Below are 25,043 nucleotides of genomic sequence, written 5' to 3' on the forward strand. Positions count from 1 at the left end.
ATAGGAAAATATATTTTTTGGGGGGAAACTTAGGAACAATTTTTTTGTAAGTTATTGGAGCAATGCATTTTGGGCAATGGTGCCATTTTTTTGTGTCCCACATTTATTTATATGAAAACAAACGTTAACAACCCAATATTAATCAACCAGGTTGTCCCTGAAATACTTATGATATAATATAATAGTAGCAAATCAAATCAAATCAAATGTATTTATATAGCCCTTCGTACATCAGCTGATATCTCAAAGCGCTGTACAGAAACCCAGCCTAAAACCCCAAACAGCAAGCAATGCATGTGAAAGAAGCACGGTGGCTAGGAAAAACTCCCTAGGAAAAACTCCCTAGAAAGGCCAAAACCTAGGAAGAAACCTAGAGAGGAACCAGGCTATGAGGGGTGGCCAGTCCTCTTCTGGCTGTGCCAGGTGGATATTATAACAGAACATGGTCAAGATGTTAAAATGTTCATAAATGACCAGCATGGTCAAATAATAATGATCATAGTAGTTGTCGAGGGTGCAACAAGCACGTCCGGTGAACAGGTCAGGGTTCCATAGCCGCAGGCAGAACAGTTGAAACTGGAGCAGCAGCACGGCCAGGTGGACTGGGGACAGCAAGGAGTCATCATGCCAGGTAGTCCTGAGGCATGGTCCTAGGGCTCAGGTCCTCCGAGAGAAAGAAAGAAAGAGAGAATTAGAGAGAGCATATTTAAATTCACACAGGACACCGGATAAGACAAGAGAAATACTCCAGATGTAACAGACTGACCCTAGCCCCCCGACACATAAACTACTGCAGCATAAATACTGGAGGCTGAGACAGGAGGGATCAGAAGACACTGTGGCCCCATCCGATGATACCCCCGGACAGGGCCAAACAGGCAGGATATAACCCCACCCACTTTGCCAAAGCACAGCCCCCACACCACTAGAGGGATGTCTCCAACCACCAACTTACCGTCCTAAGACAAGGCCGAGTGTAGCCCACAAAGATCTCCGCCATGGCACAATGCTGTTTTCTATATTTGTTTTCACTTAGCACCAGTATCCCAAAGTATTATGGCCGATTTTATGAGGGTTGCCAGATTGGAGTAGAAAGCTGTATTTGTCTGTATTTTTGTGGTATCGATGAAGGAAACTGATTGGGGAATGGGGGATACATTTTCATGATGGAAAATGAATTAATCAAGAAATGTGGGGAAACAAAGACCTGCAAAAAAATTTAAAAAATCTGTTTTGGTTTAAATTCTCCTGGTGCACCTGCATGGGATTTGCAACTATAACGAGTCTGGACTATGATCAATTAAGCCATATCAATGCAGTTAAACAGGCTCATGTAAAATAATGAATTATGTTGGCTTACACTTATGGCACTTCCAAGGCCGTTTCATGATGATTATTACGGTCGTGTCAATCATGTTATATACTTAGGCTATTGTAACGAGGCATATGCCAGCAATGTAGGCCTACTGCATCTGCCCAGAGGAATACTAGGCTTTGATGGCAACGGCCGTTAGAGCTCATTTTGCCACTTATGAGCCCTGGTTAGAGTCCCTGTTGTAGCAGAAGAAAGTGCAAGCTGCATTGGTAGCAGTGTTGGGATCACGTCCAGCTCACGTCTAGTTATGTGATCTAGTGGTGGGAAGCATTCTGTTTTTCAACATTGTGTTGGGTGTAATTACATTGATATATCTAGTGAACAATGGATAAGCGACAATGGGTTGTGACGGATAGAAGTAGCCACTACAGGTGTGATCAAGCCTTATATCAAAGTTCCCTGAAGCTGAATGGAAAGTGCAATGCCCTGACCAGTTATTCAGAAGGAAATCCTCTGTGACTGTCTCGATTACATAAGTTAACTTACCAGTAATATGAATCACTGTTGATCCGTCCTGTTATCTAATGAGATGGATGTTGGATTTTCGATGGCCTAGAATCGAGGTCTTTCCCGGTCATGAAGGACGAAGCAAGGCCCCTCTTGGTTCTGAATGGCGAGACTGAACTCAATTAGTGGTTACAGTGCATTCGGAAAGTATTCAGAACCCTTGAGTTTTTCCACATTTTGTTACGTTACAGCCGTATTCTAAAATGGATTAAATTAAAAATGTCCCTCAATCTACACACAATACCCCACAATGACAAAGCGAAAACAGGTTTTATTTATTAAAAATAAAAAACAGATACCTTATTTACTTAAGTATTCAGACCCTTTGCTATGAGACTCAACATTGAGCTCAGATGCATATTGATTGGAGTCCACCTGTGGTAAATTCAATTGATTGGACATGATTTGGAAAGGCAGTCCCCTGTCTATTTAAGGTCCCACAGTTGACAGTGCATGTCAGAGCAAAAACCAAGCCATGAGGTCGAAGGAATTGCCCTTAAAGCTCAGAGACAGGATTGTGTCGAGGCACAGATCTGGGAAAGGGTACCAAAACATTTCTGCAGCATCGAAGGTCCCCAAGAAGACAGTGGCCTCCATTATTCTTAAATGGAAAAAGTTTGGAACGACCAAGACTCTTCCTGAGCAATCGGGGGAGAAGGGCCTTGGTCAGGGAGGTGACCATGAACCCAATGGTCACTCTGACAGAGTTCCAGAGTTCCTCTGTGGAGATGGGAGAACCTTCCAGAAGGACAACCATCCTTGCAGCACTCCACCAATCAGGCCTCCATGGTAGAGTGGCCAGACAGAAGCCAATCCTCAGTAAAAGGCACATGACAGCCCGCTTGGAGATTGCCAAAAGGCACCTAAAGGCCTCCGACCATAATAAACAGGATTCTCTTGTCTGATGAAACCAAGATTGAACTCTTTGGCCTGAATTCCAAGCATCACGTCTGGAGGAAACCTGGCACCTTCCCTACGGTGAAGCATGGTGGTGACAGCATCATGCTGTGGGGATGTTTTTCAGCGGCAGGATCGAGAGAAAGATGAACGGAGTAAAGTTCAAGGATCACTCTGATGAAAACCTGCTCCAGAGTGCTCAGGACCTCAGACTGGGGTGAAGGTTCACCTTCCAACGGGACAACAACCTTAAGCACACAGCCAAGAGAACGCAAGAGTAGCTTCGGGACAAGTCTCTCTGCCTTGAGTGGCCCAGCCAGAGCCCGGCCTTTAATCTGATCGAACATCTCTGGAGAGACCTGAAAATAGCTGTGCAGCGACACTCCCCATCCAACCTGACAGAGCTTGAGAGGATCTGCAGAGAAGAATACAGGTGTGGCAAGCTTGTAGCGTCATACCCAAGAAGACTCGAGGATGTAATCGCTGCCAAAGGTGCTTTAACAAAGTACTGAGTAAAGGGTCTGAATACTTATGTAAATGTAATATTTCCGTTTCTTATTTCTAATACATTTGCAAAAATTTCTAAACCTGTTTTTGCTTTATCATTATGGAGTATTGTGTGTAGATTGATGAAGAATAAAAACAATTTAATACATTTTCCAATGTGGAAAAAGTCAAGTGATCTGAATACTGCACTGTATATGTCAGACTCTCTTATTGCTGCTGACATTGCCCATCATGTATTGCTCTAACTTTCAGAAGATTGTTCTGAAGTTTGCCCCCAAAAGTATTTTCCTGTGAATTAAGTCACAAAAATGTTTGTCTTTTTACACAAATTAAGGCACACAAAAACGCAGGAAATCTGCTGAAATGCTTTTTGTACATATTTGCACGAATTCAGTGTGAGATCGTGTTGCCCATTAGCATGTAGTTGAAATGATGGGTAGTTTTGTTTGATGATCCCTTTGTAATTCTGCCATGCTGCCTTTTCAATGTGTTCTGTGTCTCGCTTTGCACTGTGTTCTGTCTCCACAAATAGTTGACGAGCAGATGATTCAAACATCCAGGCACAATTAAACCGCTGGGAATGGTTGTTTCCCTCTGTATACCACTGTGTTATAGAAGGATATTTTTGTTGTTGTTTTTGTATGCTGTTCAGCAATGCCCTTGTCTAATGGAGTATGCAGTGCTATTAATGGGTGGAAGAGCCAGTAGACTATATAGCAGGTAACCATGGCCACTGACACTCTTGCTCTCTCCCTTCCTCTCTTTCGCTCTTCCTCTCTTTCGCTCTTCCTCTTTCGCTCTCTTTCTCGCTTTTCCTGTCTCGCGCTCTTCCGCTCTTCCTCGCTCGCTCTTCCTCACGCTCTTCCGCTCTTCCTCGCTCGCTCGCTCGCTCTTCCTCGCTCTCTTCCTCTCTCTCTCGCTCTCTTTCTTCCTCTCTCGCTCTCTCTTTCCTCTCTCGCCCTCTCTTTCTTCCTCTCTCGCCCTCTTTCTTCCTCTCTCGCTCTCTCTCTTCTTCTCTCTCTCTCTCTCTCTTCTCTCTCTCTCTCTCTCTTCCTCTCTCGCTCTCTCTCTCGCTCTCTCTTTCTTCCTATCTCGCGCTCTCTTTCTCCCTCTCTCGCTCTCTTTCTTCCTCGCTCGCTCTCTTCCTCCCTCGCTCTCTCGCTCTTCCTCGTTCTCTTCGCTCCGCAAACAACTTCTAACATATACCTAAATATAACTTTTTTTACAATATAAATATGTATTGGCGAATCAAAATATAATTAAAAAAAATAAAAATACAGAAAGCATAACGTAATATAAGCAAACAAATAGATCGATATCTATGGCTTCGCTGCCAATGGCAAAACTCGAAACTGACGTATCGAAATATTAAACTATGATATAAATATTTTAAGCACGAATATGGATAAAAACTGTTCATTGGATATGGCTTCTTACAGAACGCTTATGGAATCTCGAACGTGATAATCCCGATGATCTCTATGTGCGAATAGCAACCTCTTTTAACGTAAAACGGATAATTATGTAACCTGAAAGCATGTGCATGTAATATCGCACAATTCCCTTTCTCATTCTTTTCCGCTCTCTTCTCGCTCTTTCTTCCTCTCTTTCTCACTCGCTTTCTTCTTCTCTCGCTCTCTCTTTCTTCCTCGCTCTCTCTTTCTTCCTCTCTCGCTTTCTTTCTTCCTCCTCTCTCTCTCTCTCTCTCTCTCTTTCTTCCTCTCTCGCTCTCTTCCTCCCTCGCTCTTTCTAGCTCTCTTGCTCTTTCTAGCTCTTCCTCGCTCTCTTCCTTGCTCTTCGTCTCGCTTTCTCACTCTCTCTTTCTCGCTCTTCCTCGCTCACTCTCTCGCTGGCTCTCGCTCTTCCTCGCTCTCTCGCTCTTCCTCGCTCGCTTTCTTGCTCCCGATCGCTTTCTTCCTCTCGCTCTCGCTTTCTACCTCTCGCTCTCTACCTCTCTCTCTCTCGCTCTTCCTCTCTCGCTCTCTCTTTCTCGCTCTTCCTCTCTCAGAATATGCACGCGATATATAAATATTATATTATGAACGTAATAATAACAAACCAAGATTCGAATTGGAATACAGTATGTGCGAATGTGACTGTTTAATATGTCATGGAACGAGTTGTGACGGCGAACGAATTGTAATAGCAACGAATTTAGTTTATAACGACAACTAACCATAAGCAAAAATAACGAACATATATAACACCAAAACAATAATACAACATACAGCAAACAAATAACAACAATATAAAAACAACTATATATGCGAAATATTTAACAATACGCAATAACAATCAACAATATATATATAAATAACATGAAAAATGCCAAACAAATAACATAATATGGGACAACATAAACACATATATTAAAACAAAACAGTAACACAATAGCGGCAAAATGACGAATATTTAAATATGTAACGAATGACAATATGTGGAGCAGACAACGCGGAAGAATGACGTATAAGCTAAATGTTTTATATGTAAACGAAGACCAATTAAATATGATGTTGTAACGAAACATAAACATTTATATAAGCCTCTTCCTCTCTCGCTCGCTCTTCCTCGCTCTTCCTCTCTCGCTCGCTCTCACTTCCTCTCTCACTCGCTCTTCCTCTCTCGCTTGCTCTTCCTCTCTTTCTCGCTCGCTCTTCCTCTCTTTCTCGCTCACTCTTTCTCGCTCTCCTTGTCCTCTCTCGTTCGTTTTCTCTTTCTTCGCTCTTCCTCTCTTGCTCGCTCTTTCTCCCTCTTCCTCTCTTGTTCTCTCTTTTTCGCTCTTCCTCTCTTGTTTTCTCTTTCACGCTCTTCCGCTCTTCCTCTCTTGTTCGCTCGCTCTTCCTCTCTTTCTCGCTCGCTCTTTCTCGCTCTCCTTGTCCTCTCTCGTTCGTTTTCTCTTTCTCGCTCTTCCTCTCTCGCTCGCTCTTTCTCTCTCTCTCGCTAAAACCTCTCTCTGTTTCTCGCTCGCAATATCTTGAATCATGACGCAGAATATGTCTTGAGAGAATCGAACCGGAACGAATAGATGTTTACAAGATAAATGAGAGCGAATAACGTAATGTGAGCGAACGAATATGTTCGCGGCGGAACAGCAGGCAGATATCGAATGGCAATAATATCTGAAGCCAAACAGAATGTGATTATGAATATGATGTGTAATAGCCGAATGACATTAACGAGCAGGAATAGCGATGGCAGGCGGCGAATAGTGAACAAGAGCAGGCCGCGATGTGGCGCGAGCTTGAATAGCGAGTCTTGAACAGAATAGCAGACGCGATGTGAACGGAATGTGAATGGCGATGTGGCAGAACTGAGATATGAATATGATGCCGAACGGAATAGCGATGGCAGACAATAACGTGCCAGACGAACTGGAATGTGATGAGCAGATAGCCGATGAGACGGAATGGTGTGAGGAACCGAATGGCGATGTAGACGGGCGAGATAGTTGGACGGGCAGATAGTGGCAGACGAATAACGATTATGGCAGACGGAGACGAATGGCCGATGGCAGACGAGCAAAGATAGCGATGCTGAACCGGAAGCAGATAACGTTAGCGAACGAGCAAAAAATATGGTTATGAACGAGCAGATAACGAATGGCGACGAACGGAATATGATCTTGAGCAGATAACAACGTTGTTGAACAGATAACCGGTCTTGAACGGGCAGATAGATAAAGACAGACGATACAGAATAGACGAACAGATAACAAAGATGAACAGACAGATAGTGTGAACGGAGCAGATAATGATGGCGGGCAGGCAGATAGTGGACAGACAGACAGATAATAGTGTGAACAGACCAACAGTTAATAGACGGGCAAAGATAACGATGCTTGAACAGGCAGATAGCAGATGGCCCGAGACAAAGACAGACAAGAACAGATGCTTGATCTTGAGCGAGCAGCAGATAACGATGTGAGCAGATAACGATATGAACAAAAAACGAATAGCGATCGAACGAACAAAGATAGTCGAACAGGCAGATAGCGATGAACGAACCGAATGACCGGTGTTGGCAACGGAACGGGCAGATAGCAGTGGTTGAACAGTGTGGAACAGACAGGACATGTGCGAACGGGGATAACGTGCTTGAGCGGGCAATAGCGGTGGGCGAAGCGGAATAACTGTTGCGAACAATGATACGATGCCGGAACGACAGAAATAGCGATGTGAGATAACGTGCAGACAGATAGCATGGCAGTGTGAACGAACCAGAACAGATAGCGGTGCGCAAAATAGCGATGTGAACGGGCAGAATGGCGTATGGCGATAGAGAGACGAATGGCTTGGCGACAACGATTATATGTTGGATAATGGATAGCTGTAATAGTAAAACAAACAAAATGACGTAGACAAAAATGACGAGTAATAATAGCGGGAAGAACAAATGACATGTTATGAGAACAATGTTACGTAGCGGGCAGACCATCAACATATGACCAGACGAATAAATGGCGTGTGTCGCCGAACAGATAATGGCAATAATAGAACAGGCCGTAATATGTGGGTAATGACGTAATAGTTGATAATAGGCGGGCGGCAATATGTGGCGAATGACGTTTGGAAATACGAGGAAAACTACGGGCAGATACACAAACGATCGCTTTTGTCGTCGCTGTGCGGCGGGCAAGAATATGTGAGCGAATAACAATCTCTCGCTCTTTCTCTCTCTCGCTCGCTCTCTCGCTCTTCCTCTCTCGCTCGCTCTTCCTCTCTCGCTTGCTCTTCCTCTCTTGTTCTCTCTTTCTCGCTCTTCCTCTCTTTCTCGCTCTTCCTCTCTCGCCCACTCTTCCTCTCTTTCTCGCTCTCCTCGTCCTCTCTCGCTCTTCCTCTATCGCTCTCTCTTTCTCGCTCTTCATCTCTTGTTCTCTTTCTCGCCCTTCCTCTCTCGCTCGCTCTTTTTCGCTCTTCCTCTCTTGTTTTCTCTTTCACGCTCTTCCGCTCTTCCTCTCTTGTTCTCTCTTTCTCGCTCTTCATCTCTCGCTCGCTGTTTCTCACTCGCTCTTCCTCTTTCTCGCTTGGCTTCCTCTTTCTCGCTCGCTCTTTCTCTCTTCCTCCCTCGCTCTTCCTCTCTCTTTCTTGCTCTTGCTCTCCCGCTCTCTCTTTCTCGCTCTTCCTCTCCCGCTCTCTCTTTCTTGCTCTTCCTCTCCCGCTCTCTCTTTCTTGCTCTTCCTCTCCCGCGCTCTCTCTCTTTCTCGCTCTTCCTCTCTCGCTCGCTCTTCCTCTCTGGCTCGCTCTCTTTCTCGCTCTTCCTCTTTCTTGCTTTCTCTTTCTTCCTCTCTCTCTTTCTTTCTCTCTCGCTCGCTCTTTCTCTCTCGCTCGCTCTTCCTCTCTCGCTCTCTTTTCCTCTCTAGCTCTCTCTGAGCGAGGTCTGCCTATGGTAGCCTCTCTCCATAGCAAGGCTATGCTCGCCGAGTCTGTACATTTTCCATTTCTTTCTCAGTTTTCTGCCTCCGTGGTCTGTCCGTTTTAGAGCCAAATAGTTTACTTTAAGAATTGTTCATGTTTTCCCAATAGGTAATATCATTTTATTTTTGTTTGGTTATAATTTCGTTGGACCAGATTTTCTGAGTGCTGTCCTGAGGCTTTGTTGGGTTGGTAGTGGTTAATGAACTTAGCCTCAGGACTAGATGGATAAGGGGACTTTGTCTATTTTCATCTCTTGGCATTTCAGGGCTTTGTAGTGGTAGGAGTGGGAGGTCTCTTGTTTTTAGGTGGTTATAGAATTTGATGGCTCGTTTTGGGGTATTAATTAGTAATGGATATTGGCCTGCCTGCATCATTAATCTTTTTCTCCCTCCTTCTCACTCAGTGATTGTAGAGGAAGACCTAGAGGCAGTGGAGGAAGGAATGTTTGATATCCATCTATAACCAGGTGAGAAGGAAATTGTTTCCTCTTCCCTAACCCTAACTTACCCAATACGCCTGGCCTTGACCTGTGATGTGCAGTGTATTTGGAAAGTATTCAGACCCCTTGACTTTTTCCACATTTTGTTACATTACAGCTTTATTCTAAAATGGATTAAATTGTTTTCCCCCCTCAATCTAAACACCCCATAATGACAAAGCAAAAATGGTTTTAAAAATTTTAGCAAGTGTGTTTATTTATTTATATATATATACACTTAGGTTGTAGTCCTTAAAACTAATTTTTCAACCACTCAAATGTCTTGTTAACAAACTATAGTTTTAGCAAGTCTGTTAGGACATCTACTTTGTGCATGACACAAGTAATTTTCCCAACAATTGTTTACAGACAGATTATTTCACTTATAATTCACTGTATCACAATACCAGTGGGTCAGAAGTTTACATACACTAAGTTGACTGTGCCTTTAAACAGCTTGGAAAATTCCAGAAAATGATGTCATGGCTTTAGAAGCTTCTGATAAGCTAATTTACATAATTTGAGTCAATTGGTGGAATCCCTGTGGATGTATTTCTAGGCCTACCTTCAAACTCAGTGCCTCTTTGCTTGACATCATGGGAAAATCTAAAATAAATCAGCCAAGACCTCAGACAAAAAATTGTGGACCTCCACATGTCTGGTTCATCCTTGGGAGCAATTTCCAAACACCTGAAGGTACCACGTTCATCTGTACAAACAATAGTACGCAAGTATAAACACCATGGGACCACGCAGCCGTCATACCGCTCAGGAAGGAGACGTGTTCTGTCTCCTAAAGATGAACGTACTTTGGTGCGAAAAGTGCAAATCAATCCCAGAACAACAGCAAAGGACTTTGTGAAGATGCTGGTGGAAACAGGTACAAAAGTATCTATATCCACAGTAAAACGAGTCCTATATCGACATAACCTGAAAGGCCGCTCAGCAAGGAAGAAGCCACTGCTCCAAAACCGCCATAAAAAAGCCAGTCTACGGTTTGCAACTGCACATGGGGACAAAGATCATACTTTTTGTAGAAATGTCCTCTGGTCTGATGAAACAAAAATAGAACTGTTTGGCCATAATGACCATTGTTATGTTTGGAGGAAAAAGGGGGACGCTTGCAAGCCGAAGAACACCATCCCAACCATGAAGCACGGGGGTGGCAGCATCATGTTGTGGAGGTGCTTTGCTGCAGGAGGGACTGGTGCACTTCACAAAATAGCATCATGAGGGAGGAAAATTATGTGGATATATTGAAGCAACATCTCAAGACATCAGTCAGGGAGTTAAAGCTTGGTCGCAAATGGGTCTTCCAAATGGACAATGACCCCAAGCATACTTCCAAAGTTGTGGCAAAATGGCTTAAGGCCAACAAAGTCAAGGTATTGGGGTGACCATCACAAAGCACTGACGTTAATCCTATAGAAAATTTGTGGGCAGAACTGAAAAAGCGTGTGCGAGCAAGGAGGACAATAAACCTGACTGTTACACCAGCTCTGTCAGGAGGAATGGGCCAAAATTCACCCAACTTATTGTGGGAAGCTTGTGGACGGCTACTGGAAACGTTTGACCCAAGTTGTGCTTAGGGACATTGTCCTGTTGAAAGGTGAACCTTCTCCCCAATTTGAGGTCCTGAGCGCTCTAGAGCAGGTTTTCTTTAGGGATCTCTCTGTACTTTGCTCCGTTCATCTTTCCCTCGATCCTGACTAGTCTCCCAGGTCCTGCTGCTGAATAACATCCCCACAGGATGATGCTGTCACCACCATGCTTCACTGTAGGGATAGTATTGGCCAGGTGATGAGCGGTGCCTGGTTTCTTCCAGAGGTGATACTTGGCATTAAGGCCAAAGAGTTCAATCTTGGTTTCCTCAGACCAGAGGATCTTGTTTCTCATAGTCAGAGTCCTTTAGGTGCCTTTTTGGCAAACTCCAAGCGGGCTGTCATGTGCCTTTTTACTGAGGAGTGACTTCTGTCTGGCCACTCTACCATAAAGGCCTGGTTAGTGGAGTTCTGCAAAGATGGTTGTCCTTCTGGAAGGTTCTCCCATCTCCACAGAGGAACTCTGGAGCTCTGCCAGAATGACCATCGGGTTCTTGGTCACCTCCCTGACCAAGGCCCTTCTCCCCCGATTGCTCAATTTGGCCAGGCGGCTAGCTGTAAGAAAAGTCTTGGTGGTTCCAAACTTCTTCCATTTAAGAATGATGGAGGCCACTGTGTGCTTGGGGACCTTCAATGATGCAGAAATTGTTTAGTACCCTTTCCCCAGATCTGTGCCTCGACACAATCCTGTATCGGAGCTCTGCGGACAATTTTCTTCGACCTCATGGCTTGGTTTTTGCTCTGACATGCATTGTCAACTGTAGGACCTTTTATAGACAGGTGTGTGTCTTTCCAAATCATGTCCAATCAATTGAATTTACCACAGGTGGACTCCAATCTAGTTCTAGAAACATCTCAAGGATGATCAACGGAAACAGGATGCACCTGAGCTCAATTTCATGTCTCATAACAAAGGGTCTGAATACTTATGTAAGTATTTTTTTATTTTTAGTACATTTGCAAAAAAATCTAATGTTTTCTCTTTTTCATGAGGTAGATTGAAGATTTTAAAAATGTTTATTCCTTCTAGAAAAAGGCTGTAAAATAACAAAATGTGGAAAAAGTGAAGGGGTCTGAATACTTTCCAAATGCACTGTACCTTCAGCCGTTCTGTAATTACTAAAATGGTCAAACTTTGTCGGCCCTCTAGCCAATGACTTAAGTTGCCTAATGTGATTTCAATGAACAATCATTTGAGGTTTTCAAGTACCGGTAGTCAGATTGAATGACTCTTCTCTTTTGATTACTTTCCTAGAAGTATGCATTCAGCCTAACACAGCTGGGAGGAAACAACAGAAGATGTGAGCCAGAAGCACAGCCTACTATGGCGGCCTTAGTGCTGGAGTCTGTTCAGAAGGGTGCAATCTGTCATCTACAACAGACACGATTCCCTCTTCTATATGACAGACAATCATATCTCCTCTACGTAATGGATTTCTGAGTCTGAATATTGCATGTAGAAATGTAATGAATAGAGCAGACACGATTCCCTCTTCTTTGACAGACAATCATGTCTGCTCTCTTCATTCCATTTCTATATGCAACGTTCAGACTGTCTCGGATAGAAATCCATTACGTAGTACAGATAAGATTGTCTGTTCTGTAGAAGAGAGACTGGTGTAAGCTCTTCATTCCATTTCTATCTGCGATGTTCAGCGTGTTTCACATCACTGACTGAACACCCCCGGTGAGACTTCCAGAGAAAGAGAGAGAATAAATTGCACTGAACCCAACACAGGATACAGACATGCTGTCACATGGTGGACAAAAACTGCAACTGCATATCTTCAAGCACTCAATATTTCTTCCTCTGTGTATCTCAACTCCCTTTAAACAAGTGAATGTGATTTTGACGAGAATGTCTTTCTATGTTAAATCTGCATTTTAGATTCTGGATATGGGCCCATGTTTTCATCTCTTACATAGTTTTAAGCACTGAATATAGAAAAAAATCCACATAATTGTATTTTCAGGGTAGAGATGTCATTGGATTAGTGTAACGTTATTGCCTCCAAGTTTAAGTGGTGTTGTGTTTTCAGTGCATTGAGCTGTACCTTATTCTAAATGAATAACCTAAATGATGTCTCTCCAAAATGCCAAGAAAGGCTAGATGCCACCCGGACTTCCGTCTTTCTGAGAAAGCTTTGCTTTGTCTTAGTAGTTTGTCATCTTGTTGATAGTGAATCGTATGAGAGAAATTTAAAACGCCATGTGTTCGATGTCCGAGATGAAATGTTTCAGCTCCAGATCTAACTGTTGACTGCATTCCTGGATTGGGAATCTCACTTGGATCTATCTCAACAGCAACAATATCAACAACTCAAATAGACTGTGGAAAACTCCAGAATTGGAATATTATTTGAATGCTGTTGTATTTCCCGCCCTCCTGTTACCTGAATATTAATGACTGTCCTATGGTAATTTGACTGTGGTGCGTAAATTATGGTATATGGTTATGATACTGGTCTGTCTCAGTGCATGGGCCACTGTACCTTTCCTCTCTGTAACTTTGAATGTAGTTTGAAACAGTGAATATTATATATCGTCCTGAGATTTGAACTCTATTTTATGAGACATTTTAAAACCTGTATTTTATCCTCCTGAGACCCAGTAAAAAAAAAGGGATGGAAAAAGAGGTGTTTGGAAGAAAAAAAATGGACAAAGAAAATAATTTGAACAAATCTAGTTTGTTATTATTTGATGTGCACTGTAGTGGATATAATCGGGTGATAGTAAATATGGAACAATACAGTAAGTGAAAAGCATAGTTTTGATGTCCACTATAGAGGACATTAACAAACACGCTCTTATTGTTAATTTCTTTTAACCAGGGAGAGAAAGTTAAAGGTCACACCCTCATACATGTGATATCATTGAAATTCCCATAATGTCCTCTCAAAGGTAGAACAGGACATAAAGTAACTGACCCGTGGTTCCAGATTTACATGAAATATGACCTATGATTAATTACAATATGAGTAAAATTGTTTTCCTTAAAAAAAAAAAATTATTAAGTATGTTTCAAAATAAGCTTTTCTGTGTTAGAATGGTGTGGCTGTTTACCGGTCATAAAAAATATGAATGAACATAGATCGCTGATTGGCCAGCTCATCCTCCGCAGGAGTATGACATCATACGCTTAGGAAATTACATACAGTGAGGGAAAAAAGTATTTGATCCCCTGCTGATTTTGTGCGTTTGCCCACTGACAAAGAAATGATCAGTCTATAATTTTAATGGTAGGTTTATTTGAACAGTGAGAGACAGAATAACAACAAAATCCAGAAAAACACATGTCAAAAATGTTATAAATTGATTTGCATTTTAATGAGGGAAATAAGTATTTGACCCCCTCTCAATCAGAAAGATTTCTGGCTCCCAGGTGTCTTTTATACAGGCAACGAGCTGAGATTAGGAGCACACTCTTTAAGGGAGTGCTCCTAATCTCAGCTTGTTACCTTTATAAAAGACACCTGTCCACAGTAGCAATCAATCAATCAGATTCCAAACTCTCCACCATGGCCAAGACCAAAGAGCTCTCCAAGGATGTCAGGGACAAGAATGTAGACCTACACATGGCTGGAATGGGCTACAAGACCATCGCTAAGCAGCTTGGTGAGGAGGTGACAACAGTTGGTACAATTATTCGCAAATGGAAGAAACACAAAAGAACTGTCAATCTCCCTCAGCCTGGGGCTCCATGCAAGATCTCACCTCGTGGAGTTGCAATGATCATGAGAACGGTGAGGAATCAGCCCAGAACTACACGGGAGGATCTTGTCAATGATCTCATTGCAGCTGGGACCATAGTCCCCAAGAAAACAATTGGTAACACACTACGCCGTGAAGGACTGAAATCCTGCAGCGCCCGCAAGGTCCCACTGCTTAAGAAAGCACATATACATGCCAGCCTGAAGTTTGCCAATGAACATCTGAATGATTCAAAGGACAACTGGTTGAAAGTGTTGTGGTCAGATGAGACCAAAATGGAGCTCTTTGGCATCAACTCAACTCGCCGTATTTGGAGGAGGATGAATGCTGCATATGACCCCAAGAACACCATCCTCACCGTCAAACATGGAGGTGGAAACATTATGCTTTGGGGGTGTTTTTCTGCTAATGGGACAGGACAACTTCACCGCATCAAAGGGACGATGGACGGGGCCATGTACCGTCAAATCTTGGATGAGAACCTCCTTCCCTCAGCCAGGGCATTGAAAATGGGTCGTGGATGGGTATTCCAGCATGACAATGACCCAAAACACACAGCCAAGGCAACAAAGGAGTGGCTCAAGAAGAAGCACATTAAGGTCCTGGAGTGGCCTAGCCAGTCTTCAGACCTTAACCCATAGAAAATCTGTGGAGGGAGCTGAAGATTCGAGTTGCCAAACGTCAGCCTCGAAACCTTAATGACTTGGAGAAGATCTGCAAAGAGGAGTGGGACAAAATCCCTCCTGAGATGTGTGCAAACCTGGTGGCCAACTACAAGAAACGTCTGACCTCTGTGATTGCCAACAAGGGTTTTGCCACCAAGTACTAAGTCATGTTTTGCAGAGGGGTCAAATACTTATTTCCCTTATTAAAATGCAAATCATTTTATAACATTTTTGACATGCGTTTTTCTGGATTATTTTTTATGTTATTCTGTCTCTCACTTCAAAAAAATCTACCATTTAAATTATAGACTGATCATTTCTTTGTTTGTGGGCAAACGTACAAAATCAGCAGGGGATCAAATACTTTTTTCCCTCACTGTACTTTATAAAAAATGTTTTGTTTGAGATACAAATTTTGAGGGGTTTTTGAAGTGTGTTTTTCTACAATTTATGCTTTGACTACATACGGGTATAGGACAAGTCAACTACATTATTTGGGTATGAGTTAACAGAATATTAACTTTTAAATGTTTTTAACTGGACATTTACTTGTGGCATGTATGGCCTCCAAGATAAGGACCAAAAACTAATGTCCATTAAAGTGGATAAAAATGAATTGCTGGGCATTAGGAGGATATCAAATATGCTTCTCATTGCTTCAAGGTGATCCACTCTCGCCAAATGTCTTTTCTGTCGAGTGTATTTTTATGTAGCACACATATATATCTTTTTTTTATGGCAATATGAAATCCTATAGGTGAGTGTCCTAAATGTAGTAGTTTGGGGTCTATAAGAGCCCCACAGTGGAGGTGTCATAATACCCATAAAACCTAGCGGTCAACAGAGAAATGGTTCCATTTGTTTTTCCGCCATACGTTTTTCCCAAAGGGGATTTTAGAAACACTTCAAATAAGGGCCAGGTTTCGGGTAGGCTTACCCTGGCGTGATGTTTTGATAACCATGTAAATATCTCTCGGACAAGGTGACTTTTGTCAAAATATTTGGCTCTATTTACTCTCGTATTCGAAAACGCTAATTAGCGTCAAAGTAGACATCATGCAAAACTACAGATCCCTTCAAGCTCTTGCACATCATCTCTAGCTGACACCTTTGCTAACAGGTATTGAGTCAATTTAAAACTCACACTAGACAGTTCACAGAATTGTCAATTTAAAGAAATGTAGCCAATGTATTAATTACTAAATGTTAGCTAATATTAGGTAGTTAATCCAGAGATGTTTACCTTTGCCTTGATTCGGCAGTCTTGTCCAGATAATCATGGCATTTGTAGTTCTTTATGATAGCCACATTAGCATCAATTAGCATATCATTTTTGGAGGGTAAATTTTTATAAAAGTCACCTTGTCCTAGAGAGATTTACACGGTTATCAAAATGTCACGCCAGGGTAAGCCTACATGAAACATAGACCTTATTTTAAGTGTTTTTAAAATACCCTTTGGGAAAAAGGAATGGTGGAAAAACAATTGGAACCATTAACCTGTTTGACCGCTAGGTTTTATGGGTATTATGACTCATACCCTCTGAGGAATACGAGTTTGAGTCCCCCATTGTTGGCTGCTTTGTACCTTTGAATGAAGTTCTTCCTCTGAATGGCTTTCATTAATACTGAATAGTATATCCTGCTTCTTTCTACAAAACCAAACTTCCAACCTGCCCTTGTCAGTCTGTCCTGGACAAGGTTCTCAATTGTTACCGTAAGTGAATGAATGAATACTTTAAACTGATATCATGTAAGTAATTATTTGGATATATATCAGCTTTTTCTTAGTGTTAAATGCCGAATGCGTCACTATACTATGTTTTAAATAAGGATTTACAACATGACTAGCAGCACTGCTACCCAATAAAGCATTGTCTCTTTCTGTGTGTGTGTGTGTGTGTGTGTGTGTGTGTTGGGACTCAAACATAATCCTTGTCTAAAGTTCAGATTCAACACACGTTTCCTACCTTATTGTATTATCGAGATAAGAGGTCCAGTATTGGAATTCTTACACAGCCAGATTCAATGTATTCTCTAATTACCCAAGAAGTTAAGTCAACAGCTATTTGAATGCTCAGTTTTCATCTCACACGTTGGTCCAATAGAGCATTGATTTCTTTTGTAGCTATATTCATCTTTACCCGGCTTAAATTCCATCCAATGCTATTATATTTCATATTTCTAAACGCTCTCATGTGGGATGAGAAGAGAGTTCTCTTCACCTTGCGCAATCTGAACCTGTGTGAGTGTGTTGCTTTATTGATTGAGTGGGGATGTTTCACTTATTTTCTTAGCTGGGTGTAATTACATCAGCAGCGTTGTTAAGGACTGTCTGAACAGATGGCTGGACTGGCCTTAGACACCCACCCACCCACACAGACACACACATACACACACACACACACACGCCTGCTTCGACACCTAGACTCAACTCTTACAAATGCATACCGTAAGTTATATAGTGATCTGATTACATCACGGTGCTGCTGTTGTGATTTTGTCAGACAACACAAAGGTTAAAAAGTTTGAAAAGAAACCAAGCACAGTAGTTAGACTTTTTGTTTTGTTTTCCTTCAAAGCTTAGATACTTAAAGGGATCGTGAGAGATTTAAGCAATTAAGCCCTTTTTCTACTTTCTAACTCACGAAAGTCTACAAGAACTGCTGGGACAAGGCCCGTTATTGTTACTTTCCACTTAGCTACATAAAACCCCAGCCCGATCACAGTCATTTAGCTGTGGCCCTGAGTGATATTGATCTAAATAGACTGAAATGAGGGAAATCTAATAGCGCCACGGCTAATTACATTGTAATGAAGGCTGCAGGAAATAGCCAATTTCCCTCGGCGACCTTGATGTGAAAGAATTCGAAGCTCTTTGAGAAGACTGGTTCAGTAGAACAAGCAAAGGTAAGCAATAAGCCCAGTTGATATTCAGGCTACCATGTTTTAGGACTTTGGCGTCCATATTAGGACAGCCTTGCATGCATTCTAGACCGGGCACACGCGGTGCCATATTGCGCATGTTGATTTTGTCCATTCACACCAGATGCGATCAGAACATGCAGGTTGAAATATCAGAACGAACTCTGAACCAACTATATTAATTTGGGGACACGTCGAAACACATGAAACGTTCATGGACATTTAGCTAGCTAGCTTGCTGTTGCTAGCTTGCTGTTCTAGGATATAAACATTGGGTTGATATTTTACCTGAAATGCACGAGACCCTTTTTTTCTTGATCTTTGTGGAATTTTGACCCATTTTGCATCACACAAAATAGTGTGTTCTCTACTCCGACAATCAATCCACAGATAAAAAGGGAAACCTAGTTAGTTTCTAGTAATCGCGCCTCTCCGGTCTTCTTCTTCTTCTGTGGACTTTATATGGGGGTTGGCAACCATCTTTAAGGTGCTTTACCACCACCAACTGGACTGGAGTGTGGACCTCAGTTAATCTTTCAGTCACCCACGTGGGTATATGCACCTAAAAACCAATGAGGAGATAGGAGAGGCGGGACTTGCAGCGCGCGTCACACTTTAAAAATAGAACAAAGTTGTGTTTTAGCGCTTGGCTATGCAGATGCTTGCTGTCGCACGCTAGCTGTTTGGATGTAATTATTGAATAACATGTATGTATACATTTATTTTGCAACACTCAGGCATGCTTCGCGAGCGGTGTGGTCAGCATGTTAGTCTTTACGGGAGTTGAGGCTGTCCTAATATGTATACCTTATTGGCCCTATTTTGATGTGCAGTGCACTTTAGACCTGGGTCAAATGCTTAAGCTGGACTTGATTTAGTTCGCCCATTATGGAAACATTGGAATATTCCAGCGCATCTCAAATACTCAAGTATTTGACCCAACATACCATCAGAATATTAGGTAGTTATTAAAGAAAAATACCTTCAAGTGTAGGCTGTGTTGGTTGCCATGGCTATGGATAAAATTGAGTACATGAGTGACTGACAGATTTGATTTCATGTAGTCTGTATACAGGTGTAAATAATATTGACATTGTTAGAGTAGTAGGGTTCTCATGTTTCTCCTTTTGAAATAATGAACATTATTGATTTTAATGTCGACTCATCAAACAGCTTGAGAGCTGAGTTTTTTTCTCTTTGGAAAATGATGAAAACACATACAGTGTATTTACAGAGATTTACACTGCCCCCTAGTGGCAATGAAACGTATATGTACCCATATCAATATGAGCTGTTCAAGCAGCACCACTAGTACCATATTAGACCACTTGATGGCGGTGTTGAGCTGTTAAAGTGATAAGCAGTCACTCCAGGGCACTGTCATTGGGGAGCAAGAGCATTTCACAGAGAGGAAATGTATATAAAACATTTTCTGTCACAAGGAAAGGGTAGAATTCCTATAAACAACTTAATAAACGTTTTGTATTCATGAAATCAGTAACTTTGTTTTACAAACTTGCTCTCTCACATACGCACGCTCACCTCTTCACCATGGCCTACACATAGCCCGCTACCCCCCCCCCACCACACACACACAACCTTTGAAAATGTAATCAACGTTTTTTGGTCACATATGCAGATTTGCAGATGTTATCGCAGGTGCAGCGAAATGCTTTGTGTTTTTAGCTCCAACAGTGCAGTAGTAATACCTACAGTAGCAATACAAAACAATACGCACATAATCCAAAAGTTAACAGAAAGAAATTCATAAATATCAGAATGGGTAATGTCAGAGTCCGGAATCACACACACATTGGCAACATCTGCTCGCTCGCACACTCATACATTGACACATCACACTCCTTCCCTTTATCCCTACCCCCTTCACTTTGTTTCATGGTTACGTTTCGTCTGGCGTTTTTTGGTTTTGACTTCTGTTTTTTGTAAAGCGCTATATATCTCCCATTTATTATTGTTTATTATTATTATTATTATGTGCACACATACAAACGCGCGCACACACACACACACACACACACACACACACACACACACACACACACACACACACACACACACACACACACACACACACACACACACACACACACACACACACACACACACACACACGCAGTCATTATTGTGTCCGTTGGTTATCATTGAACTTCAAGGTCCGCTGAGTATAAAGCCATTCAATCTTAAAACTGAACAAACAGAGTTCTCCTGCTGTTATCATTGTCTACCATTTATTCTCACACCCTTCCTCTGTAGTGACATATGAGTGTCTTGATTTGCTTGGCGAGAGAGAGAGAGAGAGAGAGAGAGAGAGAGGTAGCTTGAGTGGCATGGACTGAATATGTATTTGCCCTCTCTGTCTCTCTATAACACACTAGATACTGAATATCTTGTATGCCCCACACTTTCCGGTGTGTGTGTATTTAATGACTTTACACCTAGTCCCTATGATTAGAGACCTGACCCGGGAAAACTAGTTATGATGTTGGTACCGCCTTGGATGGTAATCTTTTAATAATAGTAGCTTCTTATCCTGTCTTATCCTGTCCGTGTTTGAAAGCCAAATCCAGACAGTATATTTAGACAGAGACACTGCTGCAGCCTTAATTGCACGAGACTTATTGCAAAATCTCTCACTGCTTCTCATTGTAGGGTGCTAGTCTGCTAGAATCGTCATTATAAAAGGGAGTTATTGTTCCTTTCTAATATTTGTCTTTTTGCTCCAGATACCCAGAGGGTCCTAGGACTATCCTATCTGATCCCTATCTCCCCAAAACACACACACACACACACACACACACACACACACACACACACACACACACACTCCTCCTCCCCTCATATCTCCATGTCCTCTCCTTCCCTAAAAACCTCTAATTTAGCAGAGTTGGTGGGTTCAAGTCGAGAGAAAACCGTCACTGATACCGCATCGACCGTCAGTGGCTGGCCGGGATTGACACATAATCAATGACTCTGCATCGGCAACGGGGACAGGACACATATTTAAGATTCCTCAAGCCGCAGGATCGGAGGGAGGCGAGGAGGAGAGGCTCGCAGCTCCCTGCATGCGCTGTGCGTTTGAGTGATGGGCCGGCAGATTGGATCTCGCGACCGAGGGATCAGCGATAGCGCGCCTCTGATTTATCTATTTACAGCAGCGCTCCAGGGAAGGCTGGCGCAATCCGCCCCGGCCCGGGCCTGTTGTCAAAGCTCCCGGGAAGAAGAGGGAAAAAAAGGAAAAAAACGTATTCCCAAATTGTTTATGGTTCCTTATGGCCCTGCTGTCCCCTCTGTTTTGTATCTGGGAGTGAGGATGATGGGATGAGGGGTATTAGGCCTGTGTTATACACTTAGCCTCATATCATGTAGACTGCATAGGCTGTCTCATGTGCTTTGCACCTGGGACGGGGAGAGGACGAGGGTCTTGAGGAACGTACAACTGTCGCAAAGTGTTTACCTCAAGTGCATTTTTTGACATAAGCCTTTACCAGCTCAATGATATGTCATAAACTCATGCAAACTGTAATTTTAGAGGATATAGCAAGTGGATGAATCAACCAAAAATAAATGCGTCATAAAAGCAATAAAGGATTTATCATGATTCACCCTCCATAATGATCAACTGGGATGCAAGGGGTGTAGGCCTATTCATTAATCGAGGACTGTATAAAAACTTTGGCCTGTTGCACAGAATCAAACGGAACGAAACGGGGAGGGACCTACCGGATTTCTCCAATTGAAAATATTGTTTTCGTTGCAAAAAGTTTTCAGTTTGAAGTAAACGGTTTTTGTACCAAAACGTTTTGCAACAGACCAAATGTTTAGCTATGATCTGAGGCTAATGAATACATCCAAGGCCTCTTCTTACAACACCACCAGAGAGGGCTTCTTTACAACATCACAGAGTTTATAACCTGTATTGTACAATGCTGAAAAACGAATTTGCAGACCACAAAACAGCCGAGTGTCTCGCCACTGGCATCGATTCAGTGGGAAAGTCAGGGACAGTGTAAAAAGTACCCAATTGTCAAAATTGAGTAAAAGTAAAGATAACTTAGTAGAAAATGACAAGGAAAAGTGAAAGTCACCCAGTAAAATACTACTTAAATGAAAGTCTAAAAGTATCTGGGTTTTAAATATACTTAAGTATCAAAAGTACATGTAATTGCTCAAATATACTTAAGTATCAAAAGTAAAAGTAAAAGTATAAATCACTTCAAATTCCTTATATTAAGCTAACCAGACAGCACCATTTTCTTGTTTTTACTTAGATACTTTACACCACTGTGAAGGGAGACATTGATGAAGTCTCGCTAAAGAAGTTTCCTCCTTAATTTCTCTATTTTCTTCTCCTCTATTCCATCTCTCTCTCTCTTTCCTCCTTTATTGTTCCTACCCTGTCCTCTATTGCTTCTTCTCTCTTCTCTTTTTAATTTCTAACTCTGTTTTCTAATCCATTGTCCTGCTTTCCTCATTTTTTATTCCTCACTTTCTTTTCTCCTCATCCGTTGTTTCCTCTTCTCTCTTTCCCCATCTTGTCACGCCCTGACCTGAGAGAGCCGTTTTTCTCTGTTTAGTAGGTCAGGGTGTGATATGGGGTGGGCATTCTATGTATTTATATTTCTATGTTTTGGCCAAGTATGGTTTCCAATCAGAGGCAGCTGCCTATTGTTGTCTCTGATTGGGAACCATACTTAGGCAGCCCTTTTTCCCTCCTTGAGTTGTGGGATCTTATTTTTGTACTGCTCTGTAAAGCCTGAAAGACATGAAGGTCGTTTACCATTGTTTATTATTTTGTTTAAGTGTTCTGAGTAAAAATAAATATCAAGATGAACACTTACCACGCTGCACCTTGGTCTACTCCTTTGGACAACCGTTACAGAAGATCCCACCACCAACGGACCAAGCAGCGTGGTCAGGAGGACTGGACTTGGGAGGAGATCCTGGACGGGAAGGGACCCTGGAGGCAGGCTGGGGAGTATCGCCGTCCGCAAGAGGAGATAGAGGCAGCGAAAGCGGAACGGCGATACTATGAGGAACAAGCACGGCAACAACGGAAGCCCGAGAGGCACCCCCAGAAAATGTTTGGTGGGGGGGCACACGGGGAGATTGGCGAAGTCGGGGTTGAGACCTGAGCCAACTCCCCGTGCTTACCGTGGGGAGCGAGGGACCGAGCAAGCACCGTGTTATGCGGGGATGCACACTGTGTCGCCAGTGCGCAGCTACAGCCCGGTGCACTCGGTGCAAGCTTCCCACAGTTGCCGTGCTAGAGTTGGCAGTCAGCCAGGAAGAAGTGTGCCGGCTCAGCGTTCCTGGTCTCCAGTGCATCTCTTCGGCCCAGGTTATCCTGCGCCAGCTCTACGCACGGTACCCCCGTTCACCAGCACAGACCAGTTCATCCTGTGCCTGCGCTCCACCCTTGCTGGGCTAAAATAAACATCCAGCCAGGATGGAGTGTGCCAGCCCTAAGCTCCAGACCTCCAGTGCACCTCCACGGCCCAGTATACCCTGTGCCTGCTTTGCGCACCCAGTCTCCTGTGCGTCTCCCCAGTCCGGTGAGACCGGTTCCAGCTCCACATAGGAAGCCTCCAGTGATGATCTATGGTCCGAAGCATCCAGTGATGATCCATGGCCTGGAGCCTGTAGGGATGATCCATGGCACGAAGCCTCCAGTGATAATCCATGGCCCGGAGCCTCCAGTGATGATCCATGGCACAAAGCCTCCAGTGATGATCCATGGCGCGGAACCTGTAGTGATGATCCATGGCACGGAGCCTGCAGCGACACTCTCCAGTCTGGAGCCTTCAGCGACGCTCCCCAGTCCGGAGCCTCCAGCGACGGTCCGCAGCCCGGAGTCTTCAGCGACGGTCCACAGCCCGGAGTCTTCAGTGGCGGTCCGCAGCCCGGAGTCTTCAGCGGCGGTCCGCAGCCCGGAGTCTTCAGAGGCGGTCCGCAGCCCGGAGTCTTCAGCGGCGGCCCGCAGCCCGGAGTCTTCAGCGGCGTCCCGCAGCCCGGAGTCTTCAGCGGCGGCCCGCAGCCCGGAGTCTTCAGCGGCAGTCCGGAGTCTTCAGTGGCGGTCGGCAGTTCGGAGTCTTCAGCGGCGGTCGACAGTTCAGAGCCTCTGGCGATGATCCGCGTTCTGGTTCCTCCGGCGACACAGAAGCGGGGGGATCAGCGGGCGGAGTGGGGGCTACGCCCCGAACCAGACCCGCCGCCAAGTATAAATGCCCACCCGGACCCTCCCCAATAGGTTCAGGTACTGTCACGCCCTGACCTGAGAGAGCCGTTTTTCTTTGTTTAGTAGGTCAGGGTGTGATATGGGGTGGGCATTCTATGTATTTATATTTCTATGTTTTGGCCAGGTATGGTTTCCAATCAGAGGCAGCTGCCTATCGTTGTCTCTGATTGGGAACCATACTTAGGCAGCCCTTGAGTTGTGGGATCTTATTTTTGTACTGCTCGGTAAAGCCTGCAAGATGTGACGGTTGTTTACCATTGTTTATTATTTTGTTTAAGTGTTCTGAGTAAAAATAAACATCAAGATGAACACTTACCACGCTGCACCTTGGTCTACTCCTTTGGACAACCGTTACACATCTGTTCCTTCTCTTCTCTTCTTTAGTTGGAGCCACAATTTCAACTTGCTTCTTGCCTATAGAACTGAAGAAAGAAAACACAACCTTCTTGCCCAAAAATAGTCACTGTGTCTCTGCATATTTAGTTGCATAACCCACCTTGACGGTGGACACAGAACGCCAAAGTAGTGGAACTAATACGTCATAATGCCTCAAGTTGAAGACGACAAATTTTCATAAGTTATTCAGCGAAGCTATATCTTCTCATCAGATCAGACTCAACCTTAGGATAATCGCCTCTCCATGTCTGTTTCTCTGTCAAAGTCTTTCCCCCAACTGCCTCTTACACACACTTTGTCCCCTTTGTACCT

At 43.3% G+C, this 25,043-nt stretch overlaps 1 protein-coding gene and 1 long non-coding RNA gene across 5 annotated transcripts in view; one reads left to right on the plus strand and one right to left on the minus strand.

The window, feature by feature from the left end:
- The window catches only part of LOC106577535 (RAS guanyl-releasing protein 2), an 88,507-nt gene extending 75,181 nt beyond the window's left edge, over positions 1-13,326 (plus strand). For 2 of the 4 annotated variants that reach the window (XM_014155647.2, XM_014155646.2), the window contains 2 exons: positions 9,104-9,166; positions 12,035-13,326. In XM_014155647.2, coding sequence (XP_014011122.1) covers positions 9,104-9,162 — 59 coding nt within the window. In that variant the 3' untranslated portion in view covers positions 9,163-9,166; positions 12,035-13,326. Of the gene's footprint in view, positions 1-3,938; positions 4,007-9,103; positions 9,167-12,034 lie in introns of all 4 variants that reach the window. The other 2 variants (XR_006760464.1, XM_045701328.1) reach the window with 2 other exon arrangements.
- Positions 81-18,594, minus strand: LOC106577538 (uncharacterized). Its single transcript, XR_001322165.2, has 3 exons — positions 18,368-18,594; positions 1,862-1,981; positions 81-664 (listed from the first exon to the last, which is right to left on the minus strand). It is a non-coding gene; the product is annotated as an uncharacterized lncRNA (long non-coding RNA).
- Between the last annotated feature and the right edge of the window lie 6,449 nt (positions 18,595-25,043).

Source organism: Salmo salar, chromosome ssa18 (genome assembly GCF_905237065.1).
Source record: "Salmo salar chromosome ssa18, Ssal_v3.1, whole genome shotgun sequence".
Classification (NCBI taxonomy): domain Eukaryota; kingdom Metazoa; phylum Chordata; class Actinopteri; order Salmoniformes; family Salmonidae; genus Salmo; species Salmo salar.